The sequence below is a fragment of the Heterocephalus glaber genome, unplaced genomic scaffold (genome assembly GCF_053883595.1).
Source record: "Heterocephalus glaber isolate CG9 unplaced genomic scaffold, H.glaber_assembly_v1.0 deba00001688, whole genome shotgun sequence".
Taxonomy (NCBI): Eukaryota; Metazoa; Chordata; class Mammalia; order Rodentia; family Bathyergidae; genus Heterocephalus; species Heterocephalus glaber.
Genome location: NW_028258413.1, coordinates 4,211,351 through 4,235,235, shown reverse-complemented (window position 1 = coordinate 4,235,235; position 23,885 = coordinate 4,211,351). Strand labels below are relative to the sequence as shown.

General features: G+C 55.4%; 1 protein-coding gene across 6 annotated transcripts in view; it reads right to left on the bottom strand.

The window, feature by feature from the left end:
- Papss1 (3'-phosphoadenosine 5'-phosphosulfate synthase 1) overlaps positions 1–23,885 on the bottom strand; it is a 183,283-nt gene that overhangs the window by 139,254 nt on the left and 20,144 nt on the right. For 3 of the 6 annotated variants that reach the window (XM_087198797.1, XM_087198798.1, XM_087198796.1), the window contains 8 exons: positions 22,200–22,338; positions 19,547–19,665; positions 17,332–17,445; positions 15,197–15,308; positions 13,204–13,409; positions 12,230–12,365; positions 8,652–8,920; positions 2,053–2,282 (listed from right to left, as the gene is read on the bottom strand). In XM_087198797.1, coding sequence (XP_087054923.1) covers positions 2,053–2,282; positions 8,652–8,920; positions 12,230–12,365; positions 13,204–13,409; positions 15,197–15,308; positions 17,332–17,445; positions 19,547–19,665; positions 22,200–22,338 — 1,325 coding nt within the window. Of the gene's footprint in view, positions 1–94; positions 269–1,303; positions 1,345–1,493; positions 1,577–1,791; positions 1,939–2,052; positions 2,283–8,651; positions 8,921–12,229; positions 12,366–13,203; positions 13,410–15,196; positions 15,309–17,331; positions 17,446–19,546; positions 19,666–22,199; positions 22,339–23,885 lie in introns of those variants that run through there. The other 3 variants (XR_002389690.2, XM_087198795.1, XR_015446438.1) reach the window with 3 other exon arrangements.

Here is a 23,885-nt window from a genome sequence, read left to right as displayed (position 1 = left end):
CCCAACACACAGACGGGTCCTGGCCAGGGTGATGAAGCCAGCTGACCAGGGGAAGGGGCCAGCACAGGACAGTGGGCACGGGGAGGAGACGAACCTCCATGCTGTCTTTAGCTCAGCTTTACTGTCTCTGGAAACCCAGCCAAAAGTCCTTCACCACTGGCAGGATGATTTCTCGCTCTCCCCTTGCCCTCTTGTGGAGCTATGGAAGTGACTCAGCATGGTTCATCAGAACTCTGGGAGCCAGGTGAAAACGGCCTCTGTCTGCAACCTGAAAAGGGAGTCGCATCTGCAGGAAGCCAAAGGGGTCTACCCACCACCCTCCCTGACTGTGTGGCTTCACCGTGGGAAGGCGCAGGGCCCTCCTGGAAGGGCTGCGGTGGGGTGACCTTGCTGCAGGCTGGCTCCATTAGAAGCTCCGGTGGCCTGGGAAATCTAACCACAAAAGAGCCAGGCTGTACCCAAACGTTTTTACTCTCCTTAATAACTTACATTGTAAGGTTTCAATCACCTTTGTTGGTTCAGAACCCACAGTTTACTATAATTGCTTTCTTTTTTCTTAAAATTATTTTGTGAAGACTTTAAAGAGCCATTCCCTTGGTTAAAAAAAAAGTCATTTACATAACTCTGCACACCATTTTTATAGCTGCATTTTTTAGAGTGACGTTGCAGTGAATGCACGCATTCATGAGCACACATTCATATTTTTTAAGGTTAAAGGAAAGCCCCACATGATTTAGAACTATCTCGAGGTGGCAGCAACCCTGACTTTATACCAGGGTCAGAATATCTGCCTGCCACATATCTGGTCACATCTGAGGTCTCAGCAAGCGACAGGTGCGTGAATCCCACTTCTGAGCCTCAGGGATGGTCAGGTCAGGGCGTCACACTGCCGGGCCAGTTCAGAAAACTGTGCATCTACTGCACAAGACTTTCTTGTGCTTTAGCCACAGTTTAACATGCAGAAAAGCCTGCTGCCGCCTCCACTGCACAGGCACTGTCTGCAAAATCATCACCTCCTTAGAGGAGAAACCACACAGTCCTGTCTCCTGCGGCCGTAACAGTTTCACTATCCAGACAACTTCGGTATCTCAAAGAAAACAAGAGAAAATAAACTCTACACTCCTTTGAGAAACAGGAGAACACCGTGTCCATTTTTTTAAAGGTTTCCCTTTCTTTCCTGTCCCTACAAGAGAAAGGGGCTGCAGCCCAGGAGGACACAGGTCAGGGCTGGCATCAGTCCTCAGTGCAGGGCCAGTGTGAAGGGCCATGTGAGAGAGGGGGTCTTGGGTCAGAGTCACGCGGCCATGGTCAGTTTCCATCAGCAACTGCCAGCAGCTGACACCGCTGAAATGTAAATTAAAAAGGAAGTATCTGCTGAATGATCTGTTCAATTTGCTTAATATAATTTGTACCAAAAAAGCAGGTGTACTAATTAAGGGCCCATCAACAAAACAACTCACATGTACAAGACCCTCCTCTGGCATAAAACTCACCAGGTGTGGGGAGCCCAGGAGGAGCTTCGAGGGAATGGATGTGTTCCAGAGGTGACTCGGGACTCGAGCCACTCAGCAGACAGCTGGAACCCACAGAGTGATACTGCAGTGCATGCACACATGCATCTGTACACACACTCATGCACATGCATGCATATTTCTAAGGTTAAAGGAACACCCCCAATATCTGAACGCCGGCTGCACCACCGCACATGCCCCACAGGAAGCCCATACTGCCCTTGTGCACCCAAGAGAGACACAGTAGCTCTATGGTCAGCACCGACAGTGGGCGGCAGACCTGGGAAATGCAGATACCAGTACCGCCCCAAGAGCTGCAGGGCAGAATTCCTGACACCAGGACCGAACGTAACACTGGATTAAATCTTTATCTCCACTTCTAACCCCTAGGATAATGAGATATTGGGTCTCCTTGATCTCCCTTTGCCTGGAACGGAGACAACAAGGGCAGTCATCAGGACAGGAGAATGGGACACCGCACAATGCCGGCGGCAGGGGGACCACACAGCCCCTCACAGACCGGCCGAGGACGGACACTCACTGCTCCGCGTCGTAGTAGTCCATCTGCTTCTTTCTCCTGTTGTATGCCGCCACCCGGAAGGGCACGATCTCCAGGCTGATGAGGCCGGGGGCCATGGTGAGCACCTTGGCGCCGTGGGTGGGCTCGTACAGGTCCTTCCCCGTCTCTGGGTGCGGCATGCCCGCCGGATCCCGGCCCACGATGTAGAAGTTGGCCCCTGCCACCATCCGAGCTCGGCAGTGCCACTGCACCTGGGGAAGAGCCGCCATGAGACCACCGCGTCTGGGGCCAGGGACCGCGCAGCAGGGACAGGTACTGGAGGTGGATGCCCTTACGTTCTGACAGTGAAAATGCCTGGGGAGGCAAGAACATTACCAGCCCCCAAACCCAAGAAGCACAGATGTGCACACACGCACACGTGCTTCTGCGTGACTCCCTTGTAAAAGACGCTGGAACGCGTGTGCAGTGTGCGGCGTCACCCAGCTGAGGCTGTCACCTCCAGAGTCCAGAACCCACCCTGTGAGGTCAGAGGCAAGGGTGGCGGCTCCCCTCGGAGGGAAGCAACTGTCAGCAGCTCCACGGACGGGGACCCATTCCGGATTTGGATCCAGGCCCAGGCTCCAGGCCTCAAGGTGTGGTCTCTGGGAAGGTTCTTCCCAGGTGGGCACACTTACAACTCGTGAACCCCTCCCTCCCTTACACTTTCACAGGTTACACAAAGCACTGGACACAATGACCTGACCCGTGGGGTTACTCACCTAAGCAGGTCTGGAGAAGACCCTGCCACTAAGTGACCACGACCCGGGAGACTGGCCGGGGAGGCGTGGACAGCAATTCTGCCTCCAGCACTAGCTCTGAAGCCCTTGCATTCACATCATGGCCTCATCCCCGTCTACACAGGCAAAGCCCCACGGGGGCTGTGACACAGCAGCTCTGTTCAGCACCGTCAGGAGCGCGGAAAGAAACCACAGCCTCTGGCGACGAAGGGATTTGGCCAACAACCCCGGGATAAACCCAGGCCCAGAAATCTGGCCTCAGCTCCCTTTCTGTGCAGTCTCTGTACTCAGTGATTGAAGATCCATCACTGCTTTCCATGAAAATACGGCAGAAATGATGAGTCCTGCACATGAATAACCAGAACACTTCTACTGTTTTGTTTTCATTTTATCTTTCTCAGCAGTTTCTCTCTCATCGAGTACCTATATATATAATTTAAACTAGTTCACGTTTGCAGTCTATAATGATACCTTCATCGTGGGGAGCAGACACATGTGCATAACACATCTCAATTCTTTTTTATGTCCCTCCCCTGTCTCTTGGCTCCCTTTCCCACTCACAGACATTTTATCAACAGAGTTTGATAGTGCAGTATACAAGGATAACATCACACCCCGGACCTGAGGGATCTTCCCTTTCTAAATTGTCTCTACCAGCATTCACCTCCACACAGCCACACAGCACGCTACACTGCTTTGTCCTGAATGTTAAACTCCAGGCATTGTGCAGACATTATCTGCACATTATTTAGATTTCTACTATGAAAGATATGTCTGGCTCTTATTCCACTCTTACTACTCATTCCATGGACCCCAGTGACACCAACATCACGGGTAAAATCATCTGTAAAGTGGGAAATACGTGGTATTTATCTCACAGAATTTTAAAGAACATAAATGAAACCCAAGGACTTGGAAATAAGGATATAATAAATGGAGCCATTCTTACATTCATTATCTTATTCCCTCCCTTGGGCAACTGATTTTCCCAAGTTCATAACTGCCTAGGGTCTGTCCCATTTGCTTGGTCCCTCATATGCCTGTGTTTCTCCACACCTTCTCCACCCTCCCTCGTCTGCACATGGTGCCCTTTGAGCACTCCCAGCAGCCCTGAAGTGTGGCCACATGGCTGAGTTCTGCCCAAAGGAACTGGGCCAACAGTACCAACACGCAGTGCTTCCCTGTGGCCCACAAAGCCTCCCCAGCCCATCTTGGTTCTTTCCCCATCTGCCAGCCGAACAGACAGGACTCCAAAGTGCCATAACTAGATTGTTTTCTACTGTAGCGCTGCTGCTTCTAGCGCTGAGCTGCAATAGTTCTGTGTGCACGCGATGGCAATGCAGGAGGGCAACACCAGCTCCCTGCACTCGGGCGATGCTGCCTCCTCCCTGCCACCTTCAGCTGCCACTGTGCACAGCGAGTCTAGTCACCTCCTGTCCCCGCACGGATGAGTAGCAGAGGCTCTGCTAGTTCACGCTACAGTAGCACTGTGATCTTCTGATCGCTTTACAACCCTATTCCAGTGAAACATCTTTTCTGTCTCATGAGAATGAGCAACTGCTCACACAGAGTGAGATTAAAAGGCCAGGCTGGGTTCTCTGAATTTAATTTGCTCATTAAATATTTATGTCTATCATTCAGACACTAGAAGGTCAGTAAACTGGGACTGTCTGACTTTTTATAAATACGCTAGGAAGCTCAGGTCCTTTAATCCACACCTGTTTGCCCTTTTAAAAGAGAGGAGACTAGAGCCTGGAGAAATTAAGCATCATCCTGGGGTCGCAGAGCACACTGGGCAGTGGCTGGTTCTGATTCTGAAGCTTGGAAAATCACCCGGAGAATTCAGTCACCTCCTTAACTTCTAGAGGTTACAAGTAAATTAAATGTGAGCAGACTGAGCATGAGACAGCATTCTCCTACACATGACTGATGAATCTCAATTCACATTTCAGTGAATGGTTCTCCTGAGACCTAGTTTTAGAATTGTAACAGATACGGATAAAAAGGAAGGCCTAATGTGAATCAACTCATAGCCTGCCGAGAAGTTAATATGCTTTAACCAAAAGAACATAGGGAAGCCTATGATAACCTCCATGTAAGAATAGACTTCAGCCAGGCCTGGGGATACAGGCCTGTAATCCCAGCACTCTGGCAGGCTGAGGCAGGAGGATCGAGCCCTACCAGGGATGTAGCTCCATGCAAAGAGCCTGGCATCAATGCCAGGCTACCCAGGAGATGGGTAGTAAAAGCCAGCCTCTTTATTCCCCCAGGAGTTAGGTGAGGAGGTGCCAGCAGGCAGCCTGGGGTCTGGCAGACGGAACACATGCTGATAAAGGAAAAAAGGTGATTTCAGCAGTTTCCTATAAATCTGAAAATGGCAGCCAAGCAACAAATGACTCATTTTCTGCGTTGTTTTTATCAATGAACTAGATAACGAATATCATTACTGTACTTCCTGATTTCAAAAGTAATTTGACTCATGTGTGGTGAACGCTGCTGGTGGCCCAGCCGCCTGCCCTCCCTGCTCCCAGGTCTGCACAGGCGAAGATGCCATCCGTCCGTCCTCAGCCTCCAGGCTGCACAGGGGCAATGAGACCTCCAGGGGACCTGCTGACAGTCTCAGCCAAACTCCCCCCTAAAATCTCAATTCCTATCATCTGAAGATGCTGTTACTTCATTACTTCCTAAGATAATCTTGCTTGAATACAGAATTCTTGCTTAACAAGCATATTTTTACTTTCCCCTCACAGTGTACTGTTTAGTATTTCATGAAATAAGGCAAAGTGGATTCCTACACTGTCAATTAATTCCTCACACAGACAAAAATCAGCATTATAAAGTCAATTCTCCCCACATCCACCCCCCCTTCACTGCTAAGGAATTTAGGAACGAACCCATTAAATCTTTACAGACTGGAACATCAGGAGCATCCTGTTGATAACCAAACAGACCATGCAGCTGCTGACTACTCTGAAAAGGATTTGTGCTAAGGAAACAAATCTGGTACCAATGCCTTCTGAATGACCTATGGAAGACGATTAAAGGAAGAGGCCATGTTTGTATTTTACTATTATGAGCTGGTGAATAAGCATTACTGGCAAGCTTTTTCCTGATGTCACGGGAAAAGCTACAAAAATGAGGGTCTGGTGTGTGTTCGTGCACGTGTATGTTTAACAGGAGAATGCTGCACATGAAGGCTGTGAGGAAGTCAAACGCACAAGTGTGACAGAGGAAAGAATGCAAAGTCTTCCTGAACCACACAACCCAGTTTAAATCTCACCAGCTCATGAGCATTAAGTGTTTCATGGTTTAACGTGTGATGTGTTCGATGGGATTTCCAAAGTTTAGTCCTTAAACACTGAGGAGTGCAGCTGCATCTTGCTCAGGCAGGAGTGCAGGGCTTTCTGAGGAGAAAGAGCCACATCTCTGGCCCCCAAATCCACACAAGGCGGACCTCAGCAGTCCATGCTCCAGGCCTTCACCTCGCCCAGGGGCCAGGCAGCTCAGGGCTGCACCGATCACTGACCTCTCTGCCCATTCCCGACTGCTGAGGACAAGGCCACCGAGTCCAGGCCGCGTCCCCTAGGTTTTCACGCTGACAAAGCCCCCCAATCTCCTCTAGTCCAGCTGCCCTGAGCACCTAGCCTGGCCACCATGTCCATCTCCGCCGGGCCTGTGCTGCCCCAGGTCTGCTGAGAACCCTCCGACCTGACCACGCCATCTCTGCTCTAACTCCTGCTGCCCACGCGCTGCTGGCGACAGCAGCCTCCCTGGCTGCCCTTGGCAAGCACCTTCACATCTCGGCTTCAGCGACGCACCCACTGCGCTCTGCTATCTCCCTGCACCTTCCCGGCCCCGGACCCCACGCGGCTCCTTGACTCTGAACCCCACTTGGCCGTGCTCTGTTCACAGCTCAGCCAGTTCTGCACTAAAGAAGTGCACTTCTTCCCATTCAGAATTCAACATAAAGTGAAAACAAGGCCAGACAGATTAGAAAATGATGAGAATATCTAGCCCTAGGTGTGCTTCCTTCAAACAACCATTTAACGCACCTCACCAGACATCGGAGAAGTCTGAACAAGACTGACCCAGACCCGTGGCTGGGCCTGTGACCCTGGCAGCGATCCTGCCCTGGGGGACAGAGCAGCAGGGGCAGGTGCTGTGGCAGCCAGCGGCACTGCACGGGGCTGGGACACTGACCCCAAAGTAGTGCCAGATGGCATCTGAGAAAATGGCCCCAAATTGTGGGGATGTCATTCCCGCAGTCAGAAACATCCGTCCACAACTCAGGAGGACTTCAGGGCAGACTACTCCATTACAGTGACCATGATGATGTTGGCTGCAACAAAACAGCTATTTCATTTGCAACAGTTCCTCTCCGGGAGGCCATGGTGGGAAACATGGCTGGTCACTGGCACATTCTTACGGACACAAAGGAGGAGAGGATGAGGAGAGGACGGTGGGACTTTCGACGCCTTACGAGCGTCACAGGGGCTGAGCCCACACGCATACATCTTTCGACTTTTTCTTTCTGCTCTGTTTTGTGGCCCTAGGGATTGAACCCAAGGCCTTCGCACTGAGCCATATCCCCAGCCCTTTCTTATTTTTTACTTTGAGACAGGATCGTGCTAGGTCACTAAGTTGCCCAGGCTGGACTCCAACTTGGGATCCTCCTGCCTCGGCCTCCAGAGGCTGGGATGACAGGCCTGTGCCTCCCTACCAGCTTGTCACTGTTCAATTTTCTAAGATAAAACGGTAACAAAGTATACAACACCATAACTAAGTTCTACTCTAGGATAAAAAGATAACAAAGTACACAACACTATAATTCCATTTAAACATTTTGGCCTTTTAAATTTATAAAATTGGGGGGGGGAGATAAGAACTCTCAGAGTTTGTACAACCACATGACTTGGATCTCTTTAAACCGGCTTGGCCTCTTGGATACCTCTCGGACTGGTCTCCCTCTCAGGCAGGATGAAAAGGAATGCAGTAATAATGCGAATTCCACCCTTGATCTTGAAACCTCTGCCAGAAGCTGGCTGGAATCTCCCACCCACTGTTTCTGAGGTCATTCGCTGATTTATGCATTCCCTCAACAAATATTTTTGAAAGCAGCCTCTGCCTTGAAGTTAAAACCTGATTAAGCCCTTTTCTTTACACGGAGGCAGGCATGAAAAGGCGGCCAGCATTCCTCCCACCACAGAGCAGCTCCGGAGCCCTCTCTCCCAGCAAGCGGGAATTCTGCTTCCTCCTCCCCTGGCTCAGGCTCCCAGATGCTCTCTAAGCTCCCGAGGTGCTGAACACTGAGGATGGACAGGAACCCCAGGGGCCACACCTGGAAACCCCAGGGGCCACTTCACTCTAAAGGGGCGGGGCTTCTAAGAGATGGGCTGCTGGCCCTGGGGGTGTGGCCTTCAAGCAGGGGACCCCAGCCCCTCTTTCACTTCCGGGGGGTACTGAGCCTTACAGACTGAGGCGAGGCCCCGCCTCTTACAGGGTGGCCTGCGGCATTCTCCCTAGGGACAGAGGGAGGCATACAGCACCCTGCTCCCTGGGAGGACCCTCAGCTCCAGCAAAGCCCAGATAGGCAGGGACCAGCCGAGCCCGCCCTTGGGGAGAGAGGTGCAGGACTCCACTAAGGGTGCAAGGGGAATGGAGCTGTCCGGGCTGCCTGTGTGACGACGGCCGTGTCCGCACGCAGGGACCAAGGCCACAGTGCACGAGCGCGGAAAGCCCTTTCCCGGAGCTTGCGCAGGTGGCACCAGGCGCGTCCCTGGCGGCGCCAAACCCTCGAGCCACCGAGCAGGCGGAGCGGGCGGAGCAGGCGTCTCTGGCGCCTACCTCGGTGGGCCCGGCGTACATCATGGGGGACGGGAAGATGGCCACCACGGTGGACTCGGGCGGCAGGACGCCCTCCTCCAGCACCGCCGCGTGCTGCTTCATGCGCCAGGCCAGCGGCACGTCGTCCTCCTTGGTCCAGCCGCCCAGGGGGTGCAGCAGGAGCACGGGCCGCCGGTAGCCGCGCTCCAGCAGCTGGCGGTGCGTGTCCTGCATCAGCAGCGCGTGGCCATTGTGCACTGGGTTGCGCAACTGGAACGCGAAGACGGCATCTGGAAGAGAAAGCGCAGTCAGCAGCCACTGAAACCCCAGCCAAGGTGTGGGGACCCCACGGTCACCACCGCTCCACACCGGGAAGCGGGAGCAGTGGTCAGTGGGAATGGGGGAGCCGCAGACACCAAGCGACTTCCGGCCCCGCACACGATGACCCTGCCACCCGCGGCTCCTGGAGCGCTGCACTAGGACTGCAACCTCTGCCTCTGCCACGTCTGGGCCGGAGGTGACCCACACGGTGACATCTGACGCTTACAACTGCCGCCCTTCTGGCCCTTCCACCCGACCGCCCTGGAGAGGAGCACAGTGAGCCGCGCAGGGCGCCCGCGTCCCCACCATTCCCGCGTCTCCAGCCTCTCACTCAGCTCCTGGTGCACCCGGGTGCTCCGGGGTGCAAGGCTCCTCCTTCCACTCTGCACCTTCACAGCCTGCTCCTCCCGCCTCCTCCAGGTCCGCTTCCCTGGTGGACTCCTGGGCAGGCAGGGCAGGGAGAGCCCAACAGGGACAAGAGGGACCTCCCGGCTGCCTTGCCCTAAGCCTGCTGCCCACAGCCCCAGCCATTCCTCCTCCATCCGGTTTTTGAACCCCTCTTAAAGGAAAGTTCAGAGCCAAGGGAGAAAATCAGAGCACAAGTCGCCCGTAGGTGGACTATGGCTGTGCGACTGGCTGTGACTTCTGCAGCCCTGCTGTATCCTTGTGCTCGTTTTCTGAGCTGTTACAGAGGTGGCTTCTGTGTTCCCTCTGCTGCTGCTGGGACCCACACACAGACGGACACACAGACGGACAGACAGAGGGCCTCCTGCCCCTCCTCCCACTCACTGCTGTCTGCAATCAAACCCACTGACTTCGAAGACAATCCCCCCCTTCTGCTCCACTCCCCTGTGGGTCACCCCAACTGCCCAAGACCCCCTCCTAACATCTCTGTTCCTCTAAACTGGCTCCACATCCTACAACTCCACAAAGTGCTCTCACCCTCTTCCCTGTTCCAGTGGTAACAGGCAGAACCCCAGGATTATACCAGGATGGGACCCCAAGCTCTCACTGGGCTCCTCCCCGGGACGGGTCACTCCTCTAGAACCAGAAGAGCCCACCCCTGGAAGCGCAGCACAGCCGACAGACCCGGGTACGCCATCCTTCAGCTGGGGTCCCGGAAGAGCCAGCTGCCTGAATTAATGTCACTCTGGCACAGGGCGACAGCCCACGAGGGGTGATGGAAATACGGCTTCTTCATTGAGGGAAGGGGGGTAAGAAAGAATATGACAAAAATATATAACTCCCTGCTTTCTCTCCCTTGAGCACACAGTAGATGGCGTGGCACTGGCTTCCTCAGAGTGAGCAAGAACTACAAAGCAAACTTCTCCTCTGTTGCTTATTTGCCTCAGTCTAAAATGGAAAAGTCAACAAAATAACACCATGAATCTTCGTTGTTTGATGTATGGCTAATAACTGGCTCTCAGCTACTTTAAACAAGGCTGAAATCATTCATTATGCAACAAATTCCCCCAACAACTCAAAATGTTTGGCTCACAAAGACTGTAGCACAGATGTGACATTCAAGACCTAATTATGAGCAGTAATTTCATGGTAAGACCTGTTGAGGTGCCAACAACCAGCTTACTGACATCGGTTCCAGACAGGAACTCTAACTGTGGCCAAGAAAAGCAAAACAAGGTGGCCTCGCCAGCGCCTTCTGCATGTGCTAAGAAAGAGTACACGCGTCAAACCCTTGATGCTCCTGGCTGCAAGCAACAGAAGACCCAACTCCAAGTGTCTCAGATGACTCAGATGCGTACTGTTTCCGTGAAAAAGACTTCTGGAGACACGACTCCAGGTTGGATGAGAACACGCAGTGAGGACTGAGGGCCAGGTGAGCAGGGTGCGCGTGGACACAGAAGGCGCAGGGCTCTAGTGCTGTTCTCCTCACGTGAAAGCATCCCGTGTGAGGACAGAAAGGTTGGCGAACGACCACTGAAGTTTTTACTTCTTGTTTGTTGGGGAGGGGGTCCCCTAAGCCAGTTTCTGGGAAGGAAGGGAAGTCTTTCCCAGAAGCCCTGCCCTTGCACCAGTGTCCAGCAGGGACCACAGGTGGACCTCGCGTCATAGCCAGGGCGGGGCTGAGGGACATCAGTCCTTACGCATCCCTCAGCTGGGCCCAAAGCGGTCAGCCAGGGAAAAGAGAACAAGCTCCCTCGGGCAGCATCCAGGAGGCACTTGGAGCAGCTCCCGCACCTGCAGATTAACCACATATCCACTTCCTGTCAGCAGAGAGGAGGGAGGAGGGCCCCCAAGTGTGTGTGCATGAGGATGGGGCAGGACAGCGCAGGGCGCAGCCCACTGAGGCCTCCATTCTTAGCCCGGTTTAAATCCACGGGACTTCACGCTTCGGCAAAGCACAGCTGCAGCGAGGACAGACAGCTGCTCTTGCTCTCCCTCCACACAGACAGACACAGGAGCTCTGCTCTCAGCAGCTGCCACAGCCTTGCCTCTCACCGTGCACCAGGTTCTGCCTCATGTGCCTTCCACACCTGACTGCTTTTCACTTTTAAAATGAAACCCTGTGCTGTGGGTTCCAGTGTCCTCTGGGGCTGGGGCTGGGGCTGGAGCCTGGGCTGTACCAGGGACTCCGGTCTGGCACAAGTCCACTGGACCCTTGGGAACAGGGCTCAGGGTCACCAGCAGAGCCCATGGCCAGCAGCCTTCTGCTCCAGCCACGTCCACCAGCCTCCACAGTGCTGGGGCCCCGCTTCCGCACGCTCAGGACCCTCACGCTCCCCAGACCTGCAGCTCCCACAGGGCCCTGGGCTCCACACCCAGCCCTGCTGAGCACCCAGCAGGAAGCCGCACCACGCCCTGCTCGGGTGCTGGGCCCGTGCACGACAGCACCAGAAGGGCCCCGAGCCTTGCTGTCTCACTGCACCTCCTCACCCCGACACGCTCTGAAATCGCTCCTGCCCTGCTCTCCCGGTCCTTCTCACTTTTCCACCCTGCGCACCTATCTCCCAGCCCTCGGTGCTGGGCACATGGGCACAGCAAACACTGCCCAATAGAGTGGACGCAAGAATGGTCTGCCGGTCTGCTGGGACAGGAAGCCAGCTGTCTGAGCGTCACTCACTAAGTTCTGGTCTGTATTTATGCTGCGTGTCAGCACGGAGCTTGTTGTTAGCATCCACCTCTCACACCGTGTGCAAATAACCTGAGATCGACCTACACCGTGTGACAAAGCTCCCCGGGTCTCAGCTCTCCCTGGGCTTAGTTTACCCCTTAGTTAGCCTAGAAGCTCCCTGGCAGCTAGCCAGGTCCTCGCTCACCTGCATTCATGTCTTTGAACTTCTGCCGGAGCTCAGTGGGAGTGAGCCGGTACTGGTCAAGGCCGTCGTTCCAGTAGATCCGGTCCAGGACCTGCAGATCCCCTCCGATCAGCCAGTCTCCCTGCTCCATAACCATCTGACAGGAGGAAAAGAAAATAATGCGTCTGAACAGAAACCACGATCAAACCAGGACGAACATTTCCCTCAAGTTCCCTCATTCGAGCCAAATACAGCTGAGATCTGCTCTCCGTCTCAGAGGAAACACCCTCTGCTAGGCCACCACTTCTGTAATTAGGATGGGTTTGTAATTTCTCCAACTTGAGAAACAGTTATTACATTGACAAATGAGCTGCCAACAAAAGCGATCTGAATGATTAGGACGTTTAAAGTAATAAAAGCATTCTTTCGCTGTGGCTATGTTTTAAGGAACAGGTTTGTCTGTAACCTGGGCTGGCCACTCACCCCCATCTTACAGCCCTGAACTTTGGAATCCTTCGTGATCACTGGCAAATTCCAATGCTAGTTTGGCTAATTCGCCCACAAATTCATTCAGACAGACCCTGGAGCAGGTCCCTGAGTGCACGGTGATATCCGCTCCACCCAACCCACGAGCATCACCACTGTGCCCGGCGTGTCCAGCCATGGCCACAGGCCAGCATCCTGCTCAGTGCTCGGCACATCGCAGATATTTTAAAATATCGGCTACTGCTACTGGCTGAGGGTGTAGCTCAGTGGTAAAGCACATGCTTACCATGCACAAGGCCGAGTTCAGTTCCCAGCACCAAAAATTAAATACACGAAAGATACCGTGCGTAAACGTTTATCTATCTGGGCGGAAGGACAAGGCCGCACCCCCCGTGGCGCTGATCTAAGACCCAGTCTGCACGCACTCACAAGGCCGGGGCCTGAGCACCAGACAGCCCACATCGGGCGCAGCGCCCTCACAAACCCAGAGGCCTCGAGCGGTATCCGACCTTGATGTAGGGGTGGCTCTTGCACATGGTCCCCCACTGCCGGGCGCAGCGCTCCTCCCTCCGGTGCTCAAAAAACTCTGGGTTGCGAAGAATGGCCACGCGGCGGCCCTCGTACAGCAGCGCAAAGGCTGTGCAGCCATCCAGCCGCTCCTTGTCCTCCTGAGTGGCCGTCAGGACGATCGGCACTGACAGGTTCATGACGCCGCCTGCCGCGGGAAGGGACGGGGACACGTGGGTTACTCAGGGGGCTCGCTCCGCAGTGATACGGTCCGTGGGTCCAGCGGCACCATCCACACAGAGCCTGGTGTGGGAAGGGACAAACTACAACCTCGGAGGAAGCCACCAGGGGCCCCGAAGGCAGAAAAATGAAAGAAATGGCAAAATTAAAAGAATGAGCGCTGTATAGGAACTCTTACCGCAGTTCATCAAACTGTCCTTGGGGAGATTTCTTTTTCCCAGTGCTGGGGATTGAACCCAGGGCCTTCACACTGAGCTGCAGCCCCAGCTCTGTCTACTTTTTAAATTTTGAGAAAGGATCTCACTAAGTCACTAAAGCAGGCTGGGCTCAAACGTGGCATCCTCCTGCCTCAGCCTCCCAGACGCTGGAATTCTAGACATGCATCACCATTCCCAGCCCGGAAGAAATTTTTACACAGAATTACAAAAGTAGAAGAAACTTTTGACAAGGAAGCATCAGCTGGTTATGACTAACACTACCAAAAGTGTGCTGTGCACCCCTCTGAAGGAGACAGAAAATTGTTTAGCGACCATTTCAACAAAACACAAACGATTCTTGAAAGAGAATGACACAGCTACATTTTAAGTGGCAAGCTGAGTAAGCGTACCGAGTCTATCTGGGCATGCTCGCAACAGGAAGACAAAAATACCCTCCACTGTTCTTTGCTGTTGTGCTGTCCTTGTTGTTGTTTTGAGACAAGGTCTCACGACATAGTTCAGGCTGCCCTCAAACTCCAGCGATCCTCCTGCCTCAGCCTCCGAGTGCTGCGATTACAGGCATGCGCCACCACGCCCAGCCCCATCATCCTAATATCATCAGACATCAGCCATCACCCAGCTGTCACTCTCAGGAACAAAAGCAGCATCAACACATCATATGCAGCTTGGAAGACACAGCATCCTCCTGGTCCACCCCCTGAGGAAACCGTGCCTGCCTGGACAAAAGGCAACACGGGTGACAACTGGCCGTTTCTGAAGTCACCACCAGAGGATCCGGGTGAGGATTCAGCACGTGGAAAATGAAATGAGTCCAAGACCAGGCCCTCACCGGGCAGCAGTGCAGCCCCCAGGTCCCAGGAGGAAAGCCAAGGGGACACTCCCCCTCCGACGTCCCTCCTCCAGGAGGGTCAGGAACTGCGCTTCCAATACCCTGGCAGCCGAAAGAAGTCAGACTTCGGGAGAACTTGGTGGCATCTCAGTGGGTCCAGGGCACGCCCTTGCTGGCTGTGGCAGCACACATCTGTAACCCCAGCACTCAGAGGCTGAGGCAAGAGGGGCAAGGGCAGCCTGGGCTACATAGCAAGACCCTTTCTCAAAGAAAAACAAACAAAAAGCCAGAGCACTCTCTTCAGTGCACACTCGGGGTGCTCACCGACAGCACGCGCCCCGGCGGGAGAAGAGCCAGACTGGATGGTGGCCATCAGTATCGGTTTCTCTGGCACAGGTTGTAACATTGTGAAAGAACATCAAGAGCTGTGGGTTTCGCTTCCACAGAACTCTGACTGCTCTGGAAGCCTGCCCGAGGGCTCCATGCATGTGTTCATGAGTGTGCACACATGCGCGTGCTAGGGTGAGCTCTCGCAGCAACCGGGCGGCCGCAGCACAAGGCGCTGTGCCCACTTCGCAGCCCTTCTCAGCCCTGTCTCCAGCGAGGTCACGACGGGCAGCGGAAGGAGGGAGACCTCGCGGTGCACCAGTCCAGAAAGGGCCCCAGCTACGGCCACAGCTCCCACGGGCAGCCACGAGCCCCGCTCACCGTCCAGGAGGCAGTCGAAGTGAAGGCACTGCAGGTACTCGCGCTCCCTCATGAAGCCACCCAGCGGCGTGGCCCAGCCCTCGGCCAGCACCTGCACCCACTGCATGTCCACCTGCGGAGACAGGGGCGGGCGTCCAGGCCGTGCACCCAGGGCACAGACCAGAGGCCTGCGGGGCCTCGTTCTGCCGTGATGGGAACCGGCACTGCGGGGTGGTTACAGGGGCCTAACAGGAAAGGCCCCAGGAAAAAGTGAGTTTCCATGCGAACTATAAATAACATTAGGCCTGCCTGAGATTTACCTCCCTGTTTCCGATCAGCTCTTTTATTTTGTTCTCTATGGATATTTGGCTCTCTCACATAAAACACGCCAGTTGCTATTTGGCCTTCTGTGTCTAATTTATTTCCCTTAGCACTGCAGGCTCAAGGTCCATCTATTTTCCTACAAGTGGCTCCACTGCGTGCTCCAGCTCCGTTGTGGCTGTGTGGCCCTCCCCAGTGTGTATCCACCACCTTGAGGCCCCCCAAGCACTTCCGGTAAGGAGGGCCTCCTGACATCAGCAGCTCTCAGACTGTGTCGGGCGCCCGGGAAGGCTTGCTGGGAGGAAGAGCACTTCGAGCTCAGCTTCTTATTAAGTCAGCTTGCTGTGAGCCCTTCCTATTCTGTCATGAGCCCAGAAAATGCTGCCCGGGAGGGACTGGAAAGTACATTTTGATAAACACCATCCTAAGCCAAAGGAATGTTAGACAAGAAGCATTCACCGAACAGCCCCCGGCCAGGAGCCCCGAGAAGAGATGCTGAGGCGCTGTGCGCTGGCACAGCCCCACACGGGGGAACACGCGGCCCCGGGACGCAGTTCAGGCAAGGCGGGCTCCCGTCTGACCCTCACACGCCGGCCAGGGTCCCCAAGAGACCAGACAGCGCAAGGACACCCGCCTCAGCGCCCGGAAAGACCATGTCGGAGGAGAGACTGGGCTTCCCAGCTCTCGCCTGCTGCTTCTCCAGCCCTGACGGCGCCCCTGGCCTGTGCACATGCCAGCACCAGGCGATGCTGCGCCTCAATGTCTGTGTCCCCAGCCCCAGTCCTGCATCAAAGCCTACACCCCGGTGTGCCTGTGGGGAGCCCCAGGCGGGGGCGGGGGGCTCGGCCAGCTGGGCTCATGTGGAACCACTGAGAAGCCCACAGCCAGAGAAGCTGCTGTCCTCCCAGCTCCTGGGGTCTGAAAGACCTGGACTCGTGTCTGCGCGCTCTCATTCCGTCTGTGTGTGCGTGTGTGTGTTCATTCTGGCAACGTCTCCCCACCACAGCCTCTGCGGCTCCCTGGCGCTGCAAGCTGCTTCCAGAGCCCCCACCCGGGTCACAGGCTCCAGGATCCACAGGGACCCAGCCCGCTCTCCGCCCAGAAGTTCTGGCCAAGTACTGATCTGCCCTCCCCTGGGTGTGCTGGATCTTGCTATCTTGAAAGGAAGGCTGGAAAATCCAATTCCTAGTCCATATTCTTATTCCTTAATCTCTGTTTTTAAAGTATACATAAATGGTGCCACTTTAAATTCTCTACGACTGGGAAATAAATTGTAATTTTCATCCTCATCATCCCTAGTTTAACTTAGAAATTACCTGGGAAAGACACCTAATGATAGCACTAGGGCCAAGATATGCAAACGAATTATTCTTAACATGTGAATTATTCTTAATACATAGGGTCGAGTGTTGGCCAGATTAGGAAACATGATTAAACAGAAAAAAATCATTGTAATCATCATGAACTAGTATTCCTTAATGTTTTAGAATCTGATCTTACTCTCATGCTAAAATCCTCCTGCTGCGCAAATGCAAGGACCCCAGTTTGATCCCCAGTACCAAAAAAAAAAAAAAAAAAAAAGATAAAATCCTGACAAAACCTTTCTTGAATAATTCCAAATAAATAAGTATTCTGCCTAGAAGTTAAGGAAAGCCATGGCGATGCGGGATTACTGTTCCACAGGCTAAACCCCTCCACGCCCTGGAAATAGGGCGCACCTGAGAGGCCCATGGGACCCTTCCAGGCCAGCTCCAACCCGCTGTGGAGCCGTGGCTCACAGACCAGCCGGTGAGAGCCTCATGCACGGCAGGCGCGGGCTGAAGCCCAGGGCTCACCTTAGTAATCTGCAGAGCGGGCAACGACTCCGCGTCTGTTTTTGCCAAATGCAGTTTGTTTTCTGGCACATAGAGCTCTTTCACTTCGTAAGAGGCGTCCACAGGTACAATGTCCTTTGTAACGACAAGAGCACAATTCCATGTTCAATTCACCAACCCAGAGCTCTCCATGGGGCACATGAATGAGGGAGATCCTGTCAAAGTGTTCACAGGAACAGAATGGCGGGGTGCAGTCGTGCATGCCCGTAACCCCAGCTACTCGGGAGGCTGAGGAGGGAAAACCATAAGTTAGGGCCAGTCCGGGCATCCTACTGGAGCTCTACTTCAAAATAAAAGAAAGCGTGCTGGGCATGTCGCTCATTGCTGCCTGGGTCGAATCCCCACTACTGCCAAGAACAAAAAACAAAACAGAGCAGCGTAGAAGAGGCCCTGGATTGTTTCCTTCAATGTTCCTCCTGACAGCTGGTCTGCTTACTCAAGCAGATAAATCCCCCACACCTCCTCAGGCATAGCATCTTGTCCTGCACTGTGCCGGAGGGCATCTATCCACTCAACAGCAGGCAACTGCAAACAGGTGGCAGCTGGAACAGTCGTGACAAGCAGCACTTGAAAACACACCAAGTATTACAGGACGCTTCGGCTTTGCCCCGGCGTGGCGGGAAGAGCAGTTCTTCCCGAGTGCCTGAAATGCAGCCGGGGCTCAGCTCATCGCCGCAGCGGCGGACAGACGCGCTCCCACCCACCGCGGGCCCACGGGGCTCCGGAGTGTCCACCCACAGCTGCGCACCGGGAGAGGGGCGCGACCTCGCTAACCACACCTGTCCAGCCCCGAGAACTGGCCGCTGCGTCCAGCCATTCGACTCCCTCCACTAAGCCAGGGAGGCGAGGGTCTTTCCTGTGAAGCCGTACAATAAGCTGACCAATGCTGGACCTGGGATTCCAGCAGAGGCCCCACACTCGTTCCGAAAACACCCTTTCCTGCTTCTCCCAGGAAAACTGACAGAGGAAGCATGCTGCACGCAGACTGCTCATGAGTGCTCGTCACGATGCGTTGAGCGGCTGTCACTGCAGGGCTCTGGCAGCATGTGATCCTTCGGCGCGCTGCTGAGGCAGAGACCGAAGTTCTGCACATTTCTGTTGGGCTGACGGGGAAGCGGTCAGGGGAAGTGAACGGTTCTCAACCGAGCTTTTCAAATGCTGCCTTGAAAGAAGCCAAGGCTCAGCTTCTGGGCCCGCACCTCGAGTGCCGAGAGGTACAGTCTGGGAGCAAAGGTGCACGCGCTGCAGGGCGAACCTCGTCTCCCACCCGGTAAGCGGCCCGAGGGCCTCCCGGTCCTCACGTCACCGCCAGGCCCTGCCGAGCGTCTCCCATCTCTGCTCTGCGCCCCACGCCACTGTCCCCGACGCTACGCACAGGTCCTCATGACAGGGTGCTGACTCCTCATCCGCCCTCTCACCTCTGCCCACAGTGGACAGAGGTGCACGGCAAGAACTGTGAAGCCCCAGCACTCTGGGAGGCTGAGGCAGGAGGACAGCCACGCGGAGTCTGGGCAAGTTAGTGACTTAGCCAGACCCTGTCTCAAAATAAAAAATAAAAAGGGCTCCAGCTCCACAGCCCACAGTCAGGACGGACCAAGGGACGACACCGGGTCACCGCCAGCACCCGGGCAGCAGTGACACAAGGGGACGGGCAGCTACGGATCCAGGGGGAGGGCTGAGCCGCGCGGGAGGGGCAGGGGAGCCCAATGCTGAGCAGACCACACCTCCCCTGCCCGCCACCTGACCTGGACCCTGAGAAGCCCTCCCATGCGTCCACTGCCCAGGGACTGCAGGAGCGCACCTCCGACCCGGTGTCACCCCTCCCCGGGGGGCCCCTAAAGCCCAGCCACCCAGACATGTCCAGGCGTCGCGGGGAAACTCAGGCATTCATTCCCTCAATGCTTCCTGTGTGCCCCAACTGGGCAACTCAGACCACGGGCTAAGGGCCCAACAACCCTGGCTGGACTGCGGCTCGAAGGTATCTATGTGGTGAAATTACTGACGAATGGCGCCTGACACCCAAGCTCTCTGAGGTTTACCCTGACTGGGGCCTGTGAACACCCATCACACACACACACGTGCACGCGCACACACACACCCATCACACACACACGCGCACACACACACACAACCTCAACGCCCCCGCGCCCTCCCACCCTTCTTCCTGCTGCCTCACCCGCTCCTGCAGCAGCTCCACCACCTGCTGCACGCAGTCATTCACGTCACAGGCGTCCGTCTTCAGCACCAGCTCGGGGGCTTCTGGCTTCTCGTACTCCGCGTCGATCCCCGTGAACCCTTTAAGAGGCAGCAGACAGCAGGGACGGGATCAGAGCAGCCTGTCCCTGGCACGCAGTCCCAGGGGACACGGAGATTGACCATGTCCCCTCTGGGCGCGACGCGTGCTCGGGACGGGATGACGCTGGCCCCCTCCTTTCCCCTCTGAGCAGACCCGGAGGCTTCTCAGGGTTCACGCAGTCGGGATCCCTAAGACACCAGAGACCCAAAAAGGGGCCCGGAGCCGCTGCTCCTCAGGGAATGAGTTACGTCCCTGCCAGCCTCTGCTCACTTTTTGTCTTTCACTTTCTTTAGTGTGGATTTGTTGAAAGACACTTTATTCAACACACTGATTCATCAGCCCACAGCCCATTCTTTTTTTTTGTTTCATAATTCTAAGTATCACCTAAATCCTGAATGCAAGAAAAATTTCTACATTGCCAGTATTCCCAGTTAGTGATGGGTCACAAATTAAAACAGATGAAAAAAAAAAACTTTTGGCCAGGAGGCTAACGCTTCCGCTCTGATTCTCAAATATGCGCATAGCCTGGATCGCCAGGGCCGCACCCACGGTGCCCGCTCTGCAGGACAACCTGACCCAGGCCCACGGTGACCCCAGCCAGCAGGAAAGCCGGAGAAGCCTGGACAGAAGCCCAGCTCGACACCACAGAGACCTGGGAACTGTGCCCCGCTGATTACCCACAGGTGAGGATGGTGAAGACCCGCAGGGGACACTGGTCTCGGGGCCGTGACACAGCTATGGGGAGCAACAGGCTGTCAGCGAGCCTGTGAAGGCTGAGGTCCCCAGTGTCACCCGTCCCGTGACGCTCAGCATCACAGCTCTGAAGCTGACTGAGGGAGCTTGCTCAGCGCCTTTCCACAGGAGTTTTCAAAACCCTAAACAACTCTATAGTCAGGAACTCCAGCATCGCAACAAAGCTGAAATAAACCAATGTGCGTGAGAATACACCCGTGCGCACGCACGCACACACACTCGCAGATTAACCTAAGGAACGGCCTATCAAAGTCTACACTGAACGTAGCCACACGGGGGAAGTAAAAAGAAACCAACAGTGCGCAGCCCCGGCCCGGGCACAAACTGCACAGGACGCAAGGACGCCTTGGATTTGCTCTGCTTCATCCCCGCCCGAGGCCCCAAACACCCGTCCCCTCCTTGTCCTCCTCCAGCTCGCACGGCAGGCTCCCGGCCGGCCGCACTGTGCTCATCTAGGAGACACGAGAGGCCTACTGTCCCCGCTGCAGCAGCCCACCCAGCGGGCACGGCAGGCTCCCCCTCCAGTGCACCCCTGCCAGAGCAGCAAACCCGGCCACAGCCGAAGTACGGGCTCTTCCGTGTCGCCAAGAGGCAGGAAGGCTGGTCAGGACCAACCTCGTGCCCTACCCCGTGGGGATGACCCCACCCTGTCCTGTTCTCTCCCAGCTAAGAAAGTGCCAGCTTCACGGGTGAAAAGGATGCTGGGTGCGGCCCCACCTGGAGCTACCACAGGCCGTCGGGGTCGCAGCGGAGCTGGGGTCAACACACAGGCAGAATCTGCCTCCAGCGCCATGCGCCCTGGGTCTGAGAACAGCAGAGCCAGAGCAACAGCACTTTCCCACCCCTTGCGCTCTCCCTGTTCGGGCAGAAACTGAATGCCAAATGGACCCTGCTACCCAAGCCCCGCTGGGAAGGCAAAGAAAAGCGAGCTGAGGAAACCGCTGACCTCTAAACCACACTAGCTGGCTGCTAGCTTCCTGACGTGGCCCTGTCCTCGGCTTCCATTAACACTGAGGCAGCAGAGCTGCTGTCACGATGAGTAACAGGCCACCGCTGGCCTCAGACCCCGTCGTCCGGTGCAGGGGTGAGGAGCCCGGCAGGGGAGGAGGATGGCGCACTCCCCACACTGGTTTACACTGCCAGCCGTGTGCAGCACCCCCGTTCTGGTGGAGGGGAACCTGGCCTCCCCCGGCCCCCGCCCAGCCAGGTCTGCCTGTTCAGTCACTGCTTTGGGCCCGGGGAAGCGCAGGCTGCATGCTCAGCAGGAGGAAGCCTGGGGAAGCTGCTTCTCTACCAGAGCAGTCTGTGCAGCACAGCGACGCGTCCCCCAGCAGGACCGCCGGCAAGGGCCGCAACAGCACAGGCCCAGGGTTCCCCTCCAAGCAAAGCGTGTGTGCTGACGGAGCGGGTGGTGTCCACTCCGATCTAACTGGCAGCCCTGCCCGAAGAGGCCGGACCCTTCCAAGTGCTGCGAGGACGAGCAGCTGTGCCTGGCCATCCAGACGCTCGGAATCCAGGCATTTTCCCCGCAGCTCTGCGGCTTCCTGCTCTCAGAGCAAAGTGGTGACAGCTGTGACCACACGCCAGCCACCCGCGAGCCAGGCAGACGTCACCACCCTGGCAGCGCAGCTCTGTCTCAGGCCCTGCAGGCTCTGTGCCCCAGGCCAGCTGCTGCGAAGCCCAGGGAGAGGAGCCCGAGCCAGCACAACCCTCGGGGAAGAAGCCCGGTCCTGAGACAGGCAGCAAACGGGGCAGAGGCTGGGAAGACAGCGCCACTTGCCTTTGATCTCCCCGGCTCGAGCCTTCTTGTAGAGCCCTTTGACGTCCCTCTGTTCGCACACGTGCAGAGGCGCGTCCACAAACACTTCGAAAAACGGCAGACTGGCGCCCTCGTGGATCTGCCGGGCATTGTTACGGTCCTTGAAAAGAAAGAGAGAAGACACACGCATGCTCGGAGGAAAGCAACCACACGGACAGGAAGTGCTTTTCACCTGCGTTAGAGGGAAGCATGTCAGGCACAACATCATTTATATCTTAAAAATATAAACTGGAGGCTGAAACAAATAAATCCAACACACCGTTAGCTGACGTTCTTTCTTCAGGGTAACTTTAAAAGGTACACAGTTGTCCAAACCGGGGACCCTGCAGTTACAGGGACCCACAGATGGCACAAGCTTGCACCTAAATCTACAGAATCGCGAGCCCAAGTCCAGCTGGGCCTCCGACCCCCGCTCCATCTCCGCCAGCATGAAAGCGACCTCACAAAGCAGCACCCGGCCCCGTACTCTGCAGCCCCGGCCAGACAGGCCCAGACCCGCGCCTCCCCTCACCCACAGCTTCACTGTCCTGCACGGCTCCCGATCCGGGGCTTCATCACTTCTGCGTTCTCCTCATGCAGTGCAGTGCGGCAGGGCACCTTGTCCTTTCCAGCCAATCCTTCCCGCTTTCTGCCCTCACTCAAAGCCCAGAGGGTGCAGCCCATCTTGCTGTCCTCAAGCACAGCCCACATAGCGGGGACACCACAGTGCAGGGCCGGAAGCTCAGGGTCTGCCTCCCTCCTGTCCCTCTGACTAACCCCACCTACCGGCCACTCTCCACAGGTGGCGACATTTCCTATTTTAAAAAGAAAAGCCCAGGGCCTGGGATTTAGCTCAGTGGTTTTGCCGCCTGCTGCGCAAGCACAAGGACCCAAGTTCGATCCCGGGTACCAAAAAAAAGAAAAAAAGAAAAGCCCAACCAGGAAGCGCCTGTCAGCTCTCCGTCAGCAAATGTGCCTACGTCCCCAACCACACTCTCCAGCCACTGCACCTCCTCCACACAGGGCCCCACCAGCCCATTTTCCCACTAGGTCTTCGGCCTCACCCTCCCCAATGGCTTCTTCCCTCGGCAACGAGGACAAGCCAATCTCATCCATCAAAAACAAATGAACTAACAAAGTGTAACGTTTATATCCAGATGTGCCCCCAAAGCCTCCTGCACTCATAGTGGGGCTCTGGGGAGACGAATGGCTCATGGGGGCTGACACTCATAGTGGATTACTCCACTGATGAGTTTACAGCTGAAAGTGATGTTGGGAGGTGAAGCCTGGTTGAAGGAGGTGGGTCATGAGTCACTGGGGGGTGGCCTGCAGGGCATATACCCTCCTCATCCCTTGATCTTTCCACTTCCTGCCTACCCTGCCATGGACTGTTTCTCCTGTGTTACCCTCTGCCGTGCCACCCTGCCTTGGAGCCAGCCGACTATGGACTGAAACCTCTCCAAACTGTGAGCTAAATAAACCTCTCCTCCATTGACTTGTGCGTATGAGGTGCTGTGTCCTAGCAATGAGGAAAATGCCTAAGATACAAATCATACAGGAAGTTTCCCTTTGCCACATGCACTTTCCAGTGTATGAAATGCTGAGACTCTTGCCGTCTGTCACACTGCTACCTCAGGGATACCTGTAAGGTGACCCCCGATCATCCCT